General features: G+C 36.3%; 1 protein-coding gene across 2 annotated transcripts in view; it reads left to right on the plus strand.

Annotated features, from left to right (window-relative positions):
• The window catches only part of UBE3D (ubiquitin protein ligase E3D), a 79,028-nt gene that overhangs the window by 1,819 nt on the left and 62,151 nt on the right, over nucleotides 1–15,058 (plus strand). For both annotated transcript variants that reach the window (XM_039729441.1, XM_039729431.1), the window contains exons 3-7: nucleotides 1,241–1,331; nucleotides 5,516–5,747; nucleotides 10,176–10,245; nucleotides 12,655–12,724; nucleotides 13,536–13,644. In XM_039729441.1, coding sequence (XP_039585375.1) covers nucleotides 1,241–1,331; nucleotides 5,516–5,747; nucleotides 10,176–10,245; nucleotides 12,655–12,724; nucleotides 13,536–13,644 — 572 coding nt within the window. The remainder of the gene's footprint in view (nucleotides 1–1,240; nucleotides 1,332–5,515; nucleotides 5,748–10,175; nucleotides 10,246–12,654; nucleotides 12,725–13,535; nucleotides 13,645–15,058) is intronic.

Genomic DNA, 15,058 nt, shown 5'->3' on the forward strand with positions numbered 1-15,058 from the left:
AGACATATTAAATAACACAAAATTGCCATTCTGAGCTTTTAAAGCATAAAAGGATGATAAAATATGCAATATACAGTAATGCTGCACCAGAAACACATTGGAATACTCTGTTGGCATGCTGAGATAGCATCTGTACATTAATCTGTAATTATGCATGTGCTTTGACAGCTCAGTTATTCTGAAATTATTTAATGTGTCCTATTAAAGAGACATGTTTCAAAAGACCAGCGACGAACTTTTAAAAATCAACCTTGGAAAGTCATGCTAGTGAAAAATAAGTATATGAACTAGGTGGTAATCAACATGTATATTGGATAGTCTTAGTTACCCTTTGATATTTTATATTATTATGCAAAATAGTTGACATTCTGGAACATTTAAAAGTACTTTTCTCTTGTGGTTGAATCCTAAATTTCAAATATTGAATGTCAGTGCTGAGAGTAAACTTTGATTCTTATGTATGAGAAAGTGGCTGATGCAAAGCATATTCATACGTAGAGCTAGGCTTACAGTTTTGCTTTTCTTTCATTTAATGTTGTCTGATAATTTGGGGAGACTTTTTTTTTTTTTTTTTTTTTTTTTTTTTTTTTTCTCTGGGGGACTTGTTTTGTCGCGCTTTTTTTCTTTCACTTAATGTTGTCAGATAATTTGGGGAGATGTTTATAATTATTTTTTTTTTTACTCTGGAGAAGTTGTTTGAGCTGCCTTTTGTGAGACCATTTTTGCTTTTCTGGCCTGCAGAGGCCGTTGCTCACTATCTTTTCCTGGAGTGGTTCCACAGTGGTTGGTTTCTTACCTGTCTGAAAACGTAAAACTAGTGTCTGACCCTGCTCCCCATCCTGACTATTTGTGTTACATATTGGTGTGTCCCCTCATGTTGCAGATATACAGATCAGAAATATCATTACAAAAGGGTGGCATTGAATTTTGATTTCTGTAATCTCTGCAATTATATTAATACATCAGCTCCCCTTCTGAAGAGGATTTGCACCTTGAAAATAAATATTAATATATACAGTTCCTACTTAGTAATATGGGATGTGAGGTGGAGATGATAAGTTTTTCCTAAATCTAAAGACTTGCTTTAAAAAAAATTAAGGTTGTGTTCAAAATGTCAGCCTTCTTCTTTGTCTGTTAGATTTATCCTTTTTGGTTTGAGGTATTTGGCAAGATTTTTTTGTACAAGTGACTGAAAATTTTACACTATTTTGAAGATTAATATATTTCCTTCCATCTATAGATGTGGTTTGTGCTTTGAGGGAAAGCCTGAAACCCAACAATACCTACATCTTTTACTGTCAGTCCTGTGGTGACATCGTAGTGAACGACCGGTGAGTACTGCAGTGTCTTGTATTTATAGCAGTAAATGCCATAGTGATTGGTATTCATGTTATTTTGTGTACTTTGAGACAGCTAAAAGGTATTTATTTTGAAATTGATAGACAAGAACACATTTGAAGCACTGCAGACGCCAAAAAGCAAAATTACCTGAAGCAGTTTTTAGCTGTTTTTTCATTTGCTCCTTGATTTCTTTCTTCCTCTGTATTTCAGGTATCCTTTTCAGTTCTTTTCAGTCTCTTATAAATTTCTTTCAGTCATCATGCTGTAATTATAAAGTGGCTGCTCAGAATGGGGATATTGACCACGGTTTCCTTTTATCTTTTAAGCAAAGCCTGCTTCCACATAGTTCAGGGATGCTAAATTTGGGAAACAGGAATTATGTCTTAGCTGAGTGACTCGTCCTTATCTCTGTTCCTTAAAAAGTCTGCAAAGTGAATGAGAATTTTAATAAAAAGGTGCTGCATTGTCTAGCTCTTCTGATGAACAATTTTGACAGCTTCAGCTGAAAATATAAGAATTGTTAGAGGTGCACTTACAGACTTTTATGATCTGTGTGGCTCCTAATATACAAAACAGTAATACAAATATGTCTCATTCTCTAAATTTCTGTTACTTTTTTGTCATAGGTATAGATTTATGGCTAGCTGAATGTAACTGAGGATTTCTTAACTTTCTCTTCTGAAATGTCTCATCAGAAAGTCTAGTAATAACTCTTATTTTGATACATTTGTAAAGTAGTGGAACTTCTTAATTCTAGCAGTAACATTTGCTTTCAAAACATGTTGCACATTTATACTTCCATCTCTGGGAATTTTCCTGAATTTCAGCACATCAAATTCATATGCATGTAGTTTAAATCTTTTGGTTCTGCATCCTGTAATGTGACACAAGCAGAATTTTCGAGAAAGGAAAAAGAATGCATGTCCATGCCTTTTCACTTGGCATTTCTCCTTGCAGAAAGCCTCTGAGCCCCTTGAATGTTACCATTCTAAAAAAACCTAAGACACGAGTAGAAAAGTGGAGCTGCCAGTGTATCCAACACATTCTGTTCCAGCATTTCCAAAAGGAAGACAGAGTAGCATAGTCAGAACTTCTAGCTACAGAATTCATGTGTTCCTCTCTCCAGGAAGAATTAAGTATGACAGTGACAGCAGAGGTGGAAGGGTTGAAGGGAAATTGCAGAACTGTGTGAAAGAGAGCATATTAAAGTCTGAATTACTAGGCAAGGGTCTGTAATAAGAAACACCTGAGATCTAGAAAATCATACTTTTAAGAAGAAATTGAAGTAAATGGGGTTTAGTATAGATAAGGTTGTGGAGAAGACATAAGATTCTTCCAATATCTAGGAAGTTGCTGCAAAGAAAGTGGCAGTAATCTTCAGTCAAAGCAAGAGAAATCTAGGTTAAAATGAAAGGAAAAACCAAACCAACAAACCACCCCAAACCTATTCTAAAGCTTATTTTTTGCTGTTAGAGACTGCATAGGAAGTCTTCCTTTTAAAAGTTAGATTAAGAAATGTGCTAGGAATGGTTAAATGTAAGTTTAACAAAAATTTACATTTTCTGAAATCCTCTGCCTCAGTCTGTTTCCTTCCATAGCTCTTCAGAGGTTAGGGTCTTTCATTCTTTTCCATTGCCTTCACATTACACACATTAGAGAAAATTATTACTTTTTTTTTCTTTCATCATGCAAGAGCTGCAAAAAATTATGTATACTTTCTTTTTTCTTTCTCTCCTTCCAGTTTGGCTAAGTGTACCTCAAATATAAAATAAGTCTCTAAGACTTTATTTCTGTCATGAAGAAGTTCTTAAAGGCTGCTCTATCACTCCCTTCATCAGCTGGACAGGAGAGACTAAATGTAACAAGTAATAATTGGTACTGCACAAATATTCCATGGAAAAACTCATGGCAGGGGAAATCTAATTGCACTTTCCCTACATAAGTAGTGTTAAGCCTGACAAGCTGGGCTGTCCCAAGATTTTTTTAATAGGTAAATAAGGGAAGCTGCAGTTAAAGAAATGCAGTTGTTTTTCTCTGATAGAACTGAATAGTTATTATATGTTTAAAAGTCTAAAGTGCATTTTACTTCCAGTTTTCAGTACTTTCAGTAGACAAGGTATTACTGGGTATTAGTTAATAATGACATTTGGGATTACTTTCCTTAATCCAATTTTACAGGGGTCTCTATGGTCAAATACTTACCTTAGCATGGAAAATAATTTAAGAGTTATATACTTATGGCAGGGCTCTTACAGACTAGTGCTAAACTTCAAACTTTTAAAAAATAAGTTAATTACCTACTTTTCTCAGGTTGGAATCTGGGAACTGTCTGCAGCAGGAGATTCAGCCTGGCTAGGTTAGACACTTTCAGGAGAAAGCTACTCCTAAAGGTACCAATCTAAGAATTGTTTATTGCTCTCTGACTGAAGGCAGCCTAGGTGGCTATTTGCAAGTACAAACTCAGTTATTAGGAGCGAGTTTAGAGAGATAAATCACCCTGTTTTCTAGGTTTTATCATGTTATTTAGTAGCCTCAAGTTAGTTTTGTTTGTTTGTTTTTCTAGGAAGGCTCCATTTTTATTAGTGTTACATTTTTCCAGTTCTGGTGACTCAGGATATGCCTTCCCACCTATTAGTGGCAAAAGCCTAAAATACAGTGGAAATGGTATATTTTCTGCATAGCTCAGAGTTAGGAGGAGTTTGTTTAGGAAATTCCTACTGGTTGGAAAAACTGCTTTTGTTGGAAAAGAAGTGAAAATCTTTATGCTGTAGACTGTGAGAGTAAAGAAGGGTTGATTTAATGAAACAGGACAGTGTGAGTCTGCAGCTTAAGGTAATGTCTGTCTTTTTTTTCCCTTGTAAGAACATTGCTGAGCTTTTTGTTACTTTTGTGTAAAAAGCAAAACAGAAATACCTTTTTTTGCAATGTGAGTCCAGGCACTGGAACTAATTTTAAAGGCTGATGAAGAATCAGTTATTAGACCAACATCAGAACTAAACTGTCACTTTAGCAGAATTGAGTAGTATCTCAAACAATATATAAGACCACAGAAAATGAAGACAGACATGGGTAGTGCTGAGAGGTGATCTTAGTTTTGGTAAAGCTGCATCAGAGGATCAGTTATTCCAACTTTCATCTGTAGGTGGAGCAAGCAGAGTTTAAAATGTATTGTCTATCTAGGTAAAAAGGATTTTTTTTTAATATAAAACATTTTTCTTTCACCCACCGAACAATTTAAAAGGGCCAAGAAGCTACTGTGGGAAGAAATGACATATTCAGAAAATGTTGGTCTGGGAACTGCAGGAAAGGGAGAATGCCTAACTGTTGGCTTAGCAGCTGTGTTTTTATTTGCAAAGTAGCACCATAAGCAAAGTTGTATTTGCAAATTTTAAATCAGAAGTAGAATCAAGAAACTCTGGTGAAGATTTCAGGTGACAGGTCAAGAAATAGGGTAACCATTGAAGGAAACTAGGCAGAGAGCAGAAAGTGCAAACCCAAAACAACTGATAATGAAAACAAAGTAGTTTTGCCAGAAGCAGTATCCTTGGTCCATACAGCTACCCCGGAGAAAAGGATTTGCCTTTTTTATATGGCTTCTGAAAGTTGGATCTGAGTATTTGAATCAAAATTAAGATTAAATTATCCTTTGTTTGTTGTTTTGTTTCTTTGGGTTTTTTAAATGAAGATGTACTGTGGTATTTTTTTCAGGTTTTAGCTTTTTCAAGCCTGGTGTATGAGACAACATGCTGAATCTTGCTGGGGCATGAGTCTGTTTTTATTGGTTTTATATCAGCATTTGATGCAAGAGAAGAAGTACAAGAAGTAATAATAAATGTAATTGCAAATGCTCATTGTTATTTTTCGTGACTTGGTGGAACTGTTTTATTTTTGCCACGTAATTAATTTCAAGAGAGGACTGTGTCAAATTCTGCCTTACAATCATTGGAGATTCACCCTTGGGAAATGCTTCATCACAGACTTGGCAGGAAACTCAGCCACTGCTTTCTCAGAATTCACCCAAAGAAAGTGCCTTCGGCTGGAAAGAGTGTCAAGCACTTCCTTTTGAGAAAATGCCATAATACCCCCACTATTTGTAGGAAGCCTAAACTATCTTTAAGTGTCTTAGAAATGAATTATAACAAAACTGAAATATTTGTCTTTTCTTTCCTCTAAGGAAATTTCTCAGAGTTCTTCCTCTACCAAGTGAAAACTGGAGTGATTTAGTTGAAGAGTGGTGTTGTCACCCCGACCCCTTTGCCAGAAGCACTTTGCACCCTCAGCATGGTGACTGTTTTGTTGGAGACACTTTTTTTCTGTTGAATTCAAGAAATGAATCACATGTGCATGAATCTCCTGTGTGCTCCTCAGAGGCTGGACACCATGTTTTGCAGAGCGGCTCCAACTTGGTAAAGTATTTTCTTCAAATAGTTCTTAGGTGAAGTTATTTGGACTTTTTCATTGCAAAGTACTTTTTTTAAACTAGTTTATTTGTTTTGTATGTATTACAGAACTGTTTTGAAGGTCACAGGGAGTTCTTGACATTCAGCTGTACAGAAGCCAGAAAATATTCCAGGCTATATTTTACATTTTCTAAAGCTCACACCACAGTCTTGATACTGACCTCAGTATACAAGTAGAACTTCATACTAGAAACAGAAGCTACTTAATTATGTAGTTCTAAACCCAGATATTTTCCCCCAAAATTATCATGAATGAAGGACATCAGAATTCAGTAAGATGATAACTGTGATGGGTTAGGTGTTTATTAAGGGGTAGTGGAGCAAAGAATGAGGTGGAAATTGAAGTAACAATTGTTTTTTTCTTGTACTGTGACTTGAGGCATAATCATGACTATGATTAAAGAGGAGTGTGATTTTTTTTCTCTTTTTTTTAAGTTTTAGAAAAACTTGGAAATATCAGAATGTGTGCTTTGTGTTTAGATGTGGCTGACTTAAGTTCTTAAAGCACAGTAAGGAAATTGAGTTTATTTGACTGCTCTGTCCAGTGAAAGGAGCCTGCCATCCCATATTATAGCTCTTCATGTTGATGTTTCGGAGGTGTTCCAGGATAAGATAAATTCATCAAGCAAGTCTATAGGAAGAAGGCTGTCATTTGGTTAAGAAACATCAAAATTTGTTGTTGTCCATCAACATTTGTTGGTGCTTATGTTTCAGTGGTGGAATAAAATCCATGAAGAAAGACAGTTCAGTCTTCAGTCTCTCTTCAGACATCTAGCACTCATATAAAAGTTCAAGCAATGATCTTTTTTTTGCCAGAAGAGCATCTAGGAACTCAGTTCACCAAAACCTACATTTCCATAAAGCCTTTTCTGTTAATCTACTGCTCGTCTATATTTATACTGAAAAAGGTTGGGCCTACACATGCTGTGTATTTGCCCAGTACAAAATATTAAACTGTGTGCTGTGGGGGGATAGAATGTAAGAAAACAAAGATAGTTCAGAGAGTAATCTCAGTCCTAAGGAGTTGCAGCTGGGCCAATTACCAAAGATTAGGAACAGGCCTGGCTTTAACAAGCCACAGCTGAGACCAATCAGAAGAATGCTATAAAAGAGAGGATTGGCTGATTGAGGAGGGAATTGGAGTCAGGTGGTTTCCTGGTGAGGAAGGGAGAGTCAGTGCTCTGAGGAGCTGCCCACGAGAAGACACCAAGAAGGTAGGAAAGTTTTGTGAATTAGAAGATAACAATATGGAACTTTTGTAATGTGATGGTAACAGTCTACATTGCTGCTTTGGTGATTTGTGTCTGTAAAAATTGATGGCCTATTCTGAAGAGATTTCCAGCATTAACTGCTTAATCTCTTGAGAACCAGACTCCCTGATTTCTACCTGCTGCTTGTAGTGATATGTATTATCCCCAGGAAGAGTCACCAGGATTCCCACAGTTTAATGGCCGCTGGTGCCGTGCTCCAAGCAACCCCTCTGTATGGGGAGCAGTTCTGTCCTGTTGTCCCTGTCTGCAAGGCTTGCAGCTTGGTTCCTTGGTTTTTTGTTCCATTGTTCTTTGAAAAACAGGTTATGCAGAGAAGAAAATAAGGACTGATATGCTGTAAGGGTATTAGCATGGCAGAAGCAGATGAATTTGTCTTAACTCTGTGACAATGCAGTTATTTCTTCTAAGTTTCCTTAAGAAGGAGGTGGAGTAGATGACACCAAATTTCCAGGAGGACAATGCTCTCTGCCAGAGGTTGCCAAAATGAATTTTCACATTTCAGTAGTCTTAAAAGAGGTCTTAGAACACCAGGAATAGATATGGGGAAAGGTAGGGTTCATGGAGTTCATATTGTACACTTGTTGATCAAAGAGAATGTTTTTGAGTAAAGGATTGATTTGGAGGCAAAAACATAATAAAAGGATGTGCAACAAAGATTTTATGGAGATGTGGGTTGAACCAGGATAATAGCAGAACTTTTGAATGAGGGAGGAGGCTGTTTTATGTCAGAGGCATACAATAGTAGTTTAGTGTGATGAGTTTTCATGTTTGCTTCCTTATACTTGCAATGAAGTTGAGAATTTGTTCCTAGTGTCCAATCCCTTTTTCTCCATCTTTCACACTTACAATGAATTCTCATTTCTGTGTTTGCTTATTTCCAGCATCACTCAGTTGCCAAGCAAATGAGCACAACTGTTAGATCCAGCAGAAGCTAGACTAATAAGGAAAAAAACCCCTCATACTGAAGCAGAAAATTCTTCCATAATATGAGTAATAGAAAGGTACAGCCAAGACAGATTGCTATTGGCATAAATGTTCTCATTTTAGAGAATATTGTTGCAGTCTGCCCCAGTATGAAAGTTCCTTTTTAATTGCTTTGCAGTTCTTTGGAAGGTGTTTGCCTATGACCAAAATAGTAGCAGGAATGTACCAGAGATGCTTAAACAATCTTTTCCAGACTCCAGTGGGACCAAGACAGCATCCGTCCATTGCAAACATATTTTTCACATCTATTAGTCTTCCAGTGTAACATAGTTCTTAAATGTCACATGGTGTTGCAGCATCTTAATAGTATCTCTTGGGGAAAATATTTTTCCTGACACCATATCAGGGATCCTTAGGAATAGGAGCAGAAACTATTAGGCTTGTGATCCACCTGCATCTGCAGATTGCCAGCAGCTGCAAGTTGTCAAACAGATAAATTGTTTTAATTAGTTGAGCTAAAACTATCCCTTTTTCCATTGAAGCATGATACAACGAGTTAGTGATGTTTTTTAGGCGCAGTTCTCAGTCAGCACCTATAACTATAGTCTGAAAAAAATTCTCAAGTTGTAGCTTTCAAGGAAGTATTGTGTACTTGTACCGTGTGGTATTTGTACAGTCTGAAACACTGGCTTACACAAACCCTGTCTGTTTATCCTTGCTATTCACACTAGCAAGTAATTTCACTGCATATGTTTGAGAGGAGTAGCAAGGTAGGAATTGGGAAAGGGGATAACTGCATTTATATGAATCAGATTATTTTCCTGATCTCCATAACAAGGGTGCTGTACTTCCAACATAGTCAGCTCTCAGGCTGTTAGTTTGACTCTGTTTTTGACCCTCATTAAGGTTATATATATATGCACTGCTTTCAGATCAGAGCTCTAGTTGCTACACCCAGGTTAATAAGCCCACACAGAACCAGTTCTGAAGTTTAGACTTTGGATTAAAGTGAAAATTGTCCTTGCTTTTTTGATGCATTGAATTTAAATATTAACACTGTAATTAGGAGTCTAAGAGGGAAATTTCATCTAGAAGTGAGATCTTTTTCAAAGGGCAGTAACAGATGCATAAAGCGAAGGCAAATAATCAGTGATGTTCAGGAGAGTGTAGAGACTCCTTGAACTAGATATTGTTATCCACATTTTTTGTTTTTAATAGACCCTTGATGACATTGCTTCCTCTGAATTTATAGAGACTTTTTGAACTTGTTTATACTTTTAATATGAAAGATGCTTTCCTATAGTGAGTACCAACCTATATTATGCATTGTGTGACTAATGGCTTCCTGGTTTTTTGATACAAACTGGGTTGGAATGTTGGACTTTCATAGCATGAGCTATGAGGGCATATGTTTGTTTTGTTTTGGTTTTTTTTTTCTGTTCAGCTTTTCCTAAACATTTGTGATTTTAGGTATCTCAATGATACCCCTCAGTTTTCTGTCTTCCATATGTTCTCCTGTTGCATGTATTTTCATGCTACATATGGAAACTGTTTTGTGCTTTTGACAGTTATTGTTTGTCAGTACCTTTTCTGTATTTATTTGAATAGAGGGAGAGGGGTTGTTCAAGAACAGAATCCACTGCGCCTTTCTGGAATATCATGCTGTGTTGTATATTTCAGCTGTTTCCTAGTAACTCGAAATAATCTGCAGACATTTTCTGCTCTCTGCTGAATATTGTACTGGTATTCAGCTCCTATAAAACTGTCCACAGTGAACTGTTACTAAAACTTGTTACTGAGTATGGTAGTCACATTGCAGCATACTATTTTATATATATATTTGGAGTACTTAATTTCTGATGCATTATTTCACCTTTAGCACAATCAAATTTAGCTTATCATTTTATCATCTGGTCACTCAATATTACAAGATTCTCCTGTTAGCCATTACAGATTGTGCTGTGTGGATATATTGCCAGATTTTAAAAGTATGAAACTTGCAAGCAAGTCCAAGTGTAGAAAGCTGAAGTAGTAAGGGCAAATATGTGTGCATCTAAACATAAAGAGGACAGAAATAGGTAAAAAGTTTCCTGTCTGCTCTGTAAATTGTTACAGATATGCATTCCTTTTTCAGAATATCTGAGTGATATTTCAATTATTGGTTTTTTTTGTCCTACAGAAGTCAAAAGAAAATACCAGAGTAATTTGTAAGCGCTGCAAGACAATGCTGGGAGAAACAGTTTCATCAGGTATGAGGTGTCCAAACAAAGCTAGGTTTGACTGCATCAGCCATTGAACACTGGAGGTTAAAAACACTGATGGAAAATAGTTTATCAATAGGGTGCAGTGTTAATTCCTTTGTGTTTGTCTCATTCCCTTCTGGAATAGATGAGGTTGTTGCTTCCAGTGTTAGACCTTGAAATTTACTTTCAGCAGGCATTTTGATTATCCTTGTTTCTGTGGCATATTTGGCTAATTCCAAACGTTTGGAAGACTCAGTGCATTATTCCAGTTTACTAGGAATCCCAGTAGAAGTGGAGATTTGAGAGATTACAGGTTGCTTGTTCTCCTGTCAATTCTACAGAATATGTGAACGGTAAATTCAGAACTTGATCAGTATAACTAGAAGCTGAAGATTGCTAACAGTCAGCCTGGTTTTGTGGAGAGGAAGCCTATTCAAAGAAACTGGTTATGTCTCATCCTCCTCTGATGATGAGCTGATGGGATTATTGGTTTCAAAACTGTAATTTATTGGGTTTGCAGCGGGGTTTACCTGAGGTGGTGTAAAGATGAGTGTCTGATTGTTTTTAAAATTCAGCTATTCTTGGCAGAGAAGCAATGATAAGACTGTTATTAGTTGAGTTCATTCTTTCATCCTCCCTCTCTTCCACTGCATCAGTCAGTGTTTGCCTGCCTCAGTTCAGAGATCTGGTGAATATAAAAATGTCTCATAAAATGCAAAGCTTTTTTGTTTCAGAAATGCCATACAGTGAGACAGGACAGAAGGTCTTCTGTGTCTTCTGTTACAGAATGTTCTGATTGTCCTGTACAGGGATCTGAACAATACAGGCTTTAATAAAACCAAATTTAAGGAACAGTGTTTGAAAGCCCACAAAGTAAGATGTGACTTTGGGAGAAGATTGCTGGGAAAAGAGCATGAATAACAAGGTCATGAGTAATAGATCAGTGGCAGTGGGGAAAGTCAAACACTATCGATGTGCAGGGATTTGGTATGGACTGTGCACGTGGCTGAAGTTAGAATATCCATTGTTTTGGCCTTGTTTCTTCAGTAGTGCAGGCAATTTTGGTAGAGTTCAGAGAACAAAAGAGATGTATAGTGTAAGTCTAGGCAGAACCAACTCTGTGAAAAGAGACTGGAGAGCAAACTTGACTGCTTTGGTGCTTCCTCATGAGCAGGTATCAGTGTTTTGAAGATGAAGCAAGATTAGAGGAGTTGTGTAGCTGTGGAGACCAGGTTCAGCTTTGAGATTCCCCCAACTCTATCCACGTATACTTATGTTTTTTTGCTTGGGAAACCACAGCATCTATCTCTTTGCAAGCAAACATCTCCTGAATTCCCAATATCCTTGTAGCAGGAGCACCAAACCCTTACTCAGGGTAATGGCTGAGGAACTAGAGAGACTGAACTGTCTTCTTCCTGTCTCCAGGAACTCACATAGCATGGAACAGACTTAATTAAATGTAGAGGTAAAATATAACTTCCTAACACTGAAGATAATTTAGAAAGTGTAGCATTTACCTAGAGAAGGGATGGGATTACCAAGCCTTTGGAGGGTTGAAAACAGATAGTCTTCCTGAAATGTTTGCTTTCATCCAGTTTTAATGGTATGTGTGGACAGAGATCAGGTAAAACCCTTCCATCTTTAAAACTTGTGGACCAGATTAATATTCCAGTTGTTCACATGCTGAGACTTAGTAGAATGAATTTATGACTCTTAACCTGTGTTGCTGGCCCTCTGGTTAGGCTGTCTTTGCAGTACAGACCCAGATCTTCAATATGATAATCTTTGACCTGCTTTCATTGTTGGGTTTTAAATTGTGTCCTCAAACACTTCAATTTAGCGTTAAAAGCTGTCTTAGTGAAGCTTTTGGTGAACAGTTACATTGAAATTCAGAATGTATGCAGTATTAACACTGAGTGAGTGTGATTTTCGGAAAGAAGTTCCATTCTGCTCTTTGAGCAAAGAAGGAAATTATTCCCCCGTGTGAGCTGTTATTAAAACTGTCTCTAGTGATTCACTGCAGCATTACTAAGCAGCAGAGGGTACTAAAATACTTATGTAAGCTATGCTGATCTCAGTGCTTTAGGAAAGTTCTTTCAATTCATCTTTCAGGTCTGGCTTGAGCTCTTGCTTGCTTGGTTTCAAGATGATTGTTCCCAGCATTAAACAAAGATCAATATGAATGAGAAATTGCTGATCTTGTAATTAGCTTGGAGCAGTTTTCTTCAGGCAATGTAGGTTTTTTGTTATGGTTGCTTCTACTCCTACAAACCCAAGCAAAATATGATTGTCTGCTGCACCTCTTAATTGACTACTGAGCAAATATTTGATTAGTGTAGTGATATGGTGACTTACAGTCTAATCTTAATAAGTTGGTTATTCTATTATAGTTGAAAAACATTTTTTTCATTTTAGGTACCATTAAATATTATGTCACTGAGGTGGTTGTTCAATCAGCTGAGGGAGGTTTCAGTCCAACACCAAGGTAACAAAATAATTGCATAATTTGCTCAAGTATATGTTTTAGAAAGGAGGCTGGAAATGCTCTAATGTTGTAGTTTTTTGAATAATTGCATATAAAAACAGAGTTCAATTTTATGTAATCATCACAGAATTGAGCATTGTAAAGGCAAAGTAGCCTGAATTCACTCATGTGCAGTTTTGTTTGCTCATCTTTGTGCAAAATTAAATAATTCAAAATAAAACAGTATTTTATTTTGGCTTATCACCTCAAGAGTGAGACACTGACAAACACAATGTCTGGTGACTGATTATGGAAACAGAAGCCTATTTCATGTAAAGTTAAATTAAGTAAAGTTTGAAATGTTTAATTCCAAGTGAGAGCTTTGAATTTTCAAGTAATTCAGTTTCAATTTAAGACTAAGATGAAACAGAACTTGATCTAACTACCTGGTATCATGTACAATGGCTTAATCACAGTTCTCTCTTTTTGGGAATTCTATTGGAAACATGCATAATTCTGAACTTTGTGTTCATATGTGTAAATTATGAGGAAAAGCTTCTATTCAGCATTTGACAGTTGGTGTCAGCCAAAATAAAGGTATCAAGCAATTTAGAATCCTGTTGTATTAAAAAATTCCTGTTGCAGGACAGAAGAAGTTCTCTGGTTTTGAGCGAGAGGAAGATAAAGAAGCCCCATCTTTCAGTAAAATGTGTTTGTAGGATGTAGTGGAAAAGAAGTTTGAGTTACTCATTTACCTGTAGTGCATAGATATGAATGACTGTCTGTGTAGTTGCTATGAAAATATATAATAATGTGGTTAATTCTTAAACAGGTCTCAATTTGTACAGAGCATTGTTGCTCAGTGTCTTTTGGAATTGTCCTCTGCTAAAAGCACATTTAGATTCACCATAAAAGGAGATAATGGAAAAACCTATATTCTGGTAAGTTTAAGTCTTCATCTTGCTGAAGATGAACCCATGTTCCTAAAAGGTATTTTTTTATGGTGTTCATTATGTTTTTGGTGTTCATTATGTATGTTTGAAAAAATTAACAAATTCAAGTTCTTGAAGTGGTTCTGAGGTACATCTGCTCAAGTAAGAATATCCACGAGTTTTTACTCTAATTAGATGTGCGTGTAGAAATTTTATTGATACAGTAATGAAAGTACTGCAGATGCACCATAAGTAGTGCAGAAATAACACTGTTTTATATCCAGATAATATGAAAAGCTTAAGTTTTAATTTTTTAATGTATATTTCGCCTTCTTGCTCCAGCACTTCTCTTTAATCACCAGAAGTGAATCAAATTGTATAGCATCTTTCACAAGCATTGTCTCAAGTCAGCAGAGACTATTAGTGTAGTCAGTACATTGCAGTGCGAAGTGAAGTGAAAACAAAAATAAAATTGCCTATACTTAATGTTCTAATGCTGTTAAACTTGGTTAAGCTTGATATTTAGATGGTGACAGCTAGATTCCTCAAACTTTAAGATGGATAAGAGTTAAGTTAATACTGTATACTTGTTATAACCAGAGATGTTTCCTTTTATGTCCAAACTAAATATGGGTATAGAATTTGTATTTTTACAGTTTATATAAATAATTCATAGACACAAAGAAATACATGATTAGAGATTCCTGCCCTGGATAAACTTATAAATGAACTTTCTTGAGGCAATGTAATTATATAAACTCTTTTACATATGCATTGTCCAAGGTCTATGATTTTGGAACATCCAGATGCTAAGGGAAGTGTATATCTGTTGCCTTTAAATAAATTTTAGTGCCAAGACAACATTTATACAACCACTGAGACATATCTGTTCTGTGATGATGAAATTAAGTTTTTATAAGCAGACCCATAATTATATATATTCTAATTGAGGAGTCATCCAAAGGCATTGTGATTTTTCCCTTGTAGCTTATCTGTTCCCAAGTTATGTCAAATTTTGGTGCTTAAGTTTAGTAGTTTAGATACAGCAACCTGATTATTTTTTTAACAGAAAAATCACTTAATTGGTAGATTGGCATTACTCTTTGCTCTGAGCTTCATTTTTGCCAATGTATTAATTAGAGGAGCAGGCTGAATTAGATAGGGACTGGCCTTTGATTGGCATCTTTTCCTTTATAGTGTTAGTTTTTTGCAGATGTTTTTAAGTATTTGATACCAGAAAGTCCTTACTCCTCCCCAGGGTGAGGTTCTGGCTACTGTATACACACCAATAGCTGTTCTGGAGTCATGGGTTAAGTCTTAGGACTCAGAGGCCTTGTGGATACAAGTATAATGTAAGCTCTGTTTGTATTAGTGACTGTCAATAGCTACACACTGAAATGTGGGTGCTTGAGGCTGTGAACAC

The sequence above is a fragment of the Passer montanus genome, unplaced genomic scaffold, assembly GCF_014805655.1.
Source record: "Passer montanus isolate IOZ18808 unplaced genomic scaffold, ASM1480565v1 scaffold11, whole genome shotgun sequence".
In the NCBI taxonomy this organism is placed as follows: domain Eukaryota; kingdom Metazoa; phylum Chordata; class Aves; order Passeriformes; family Passeridae; genus Passer; species Passer montanus.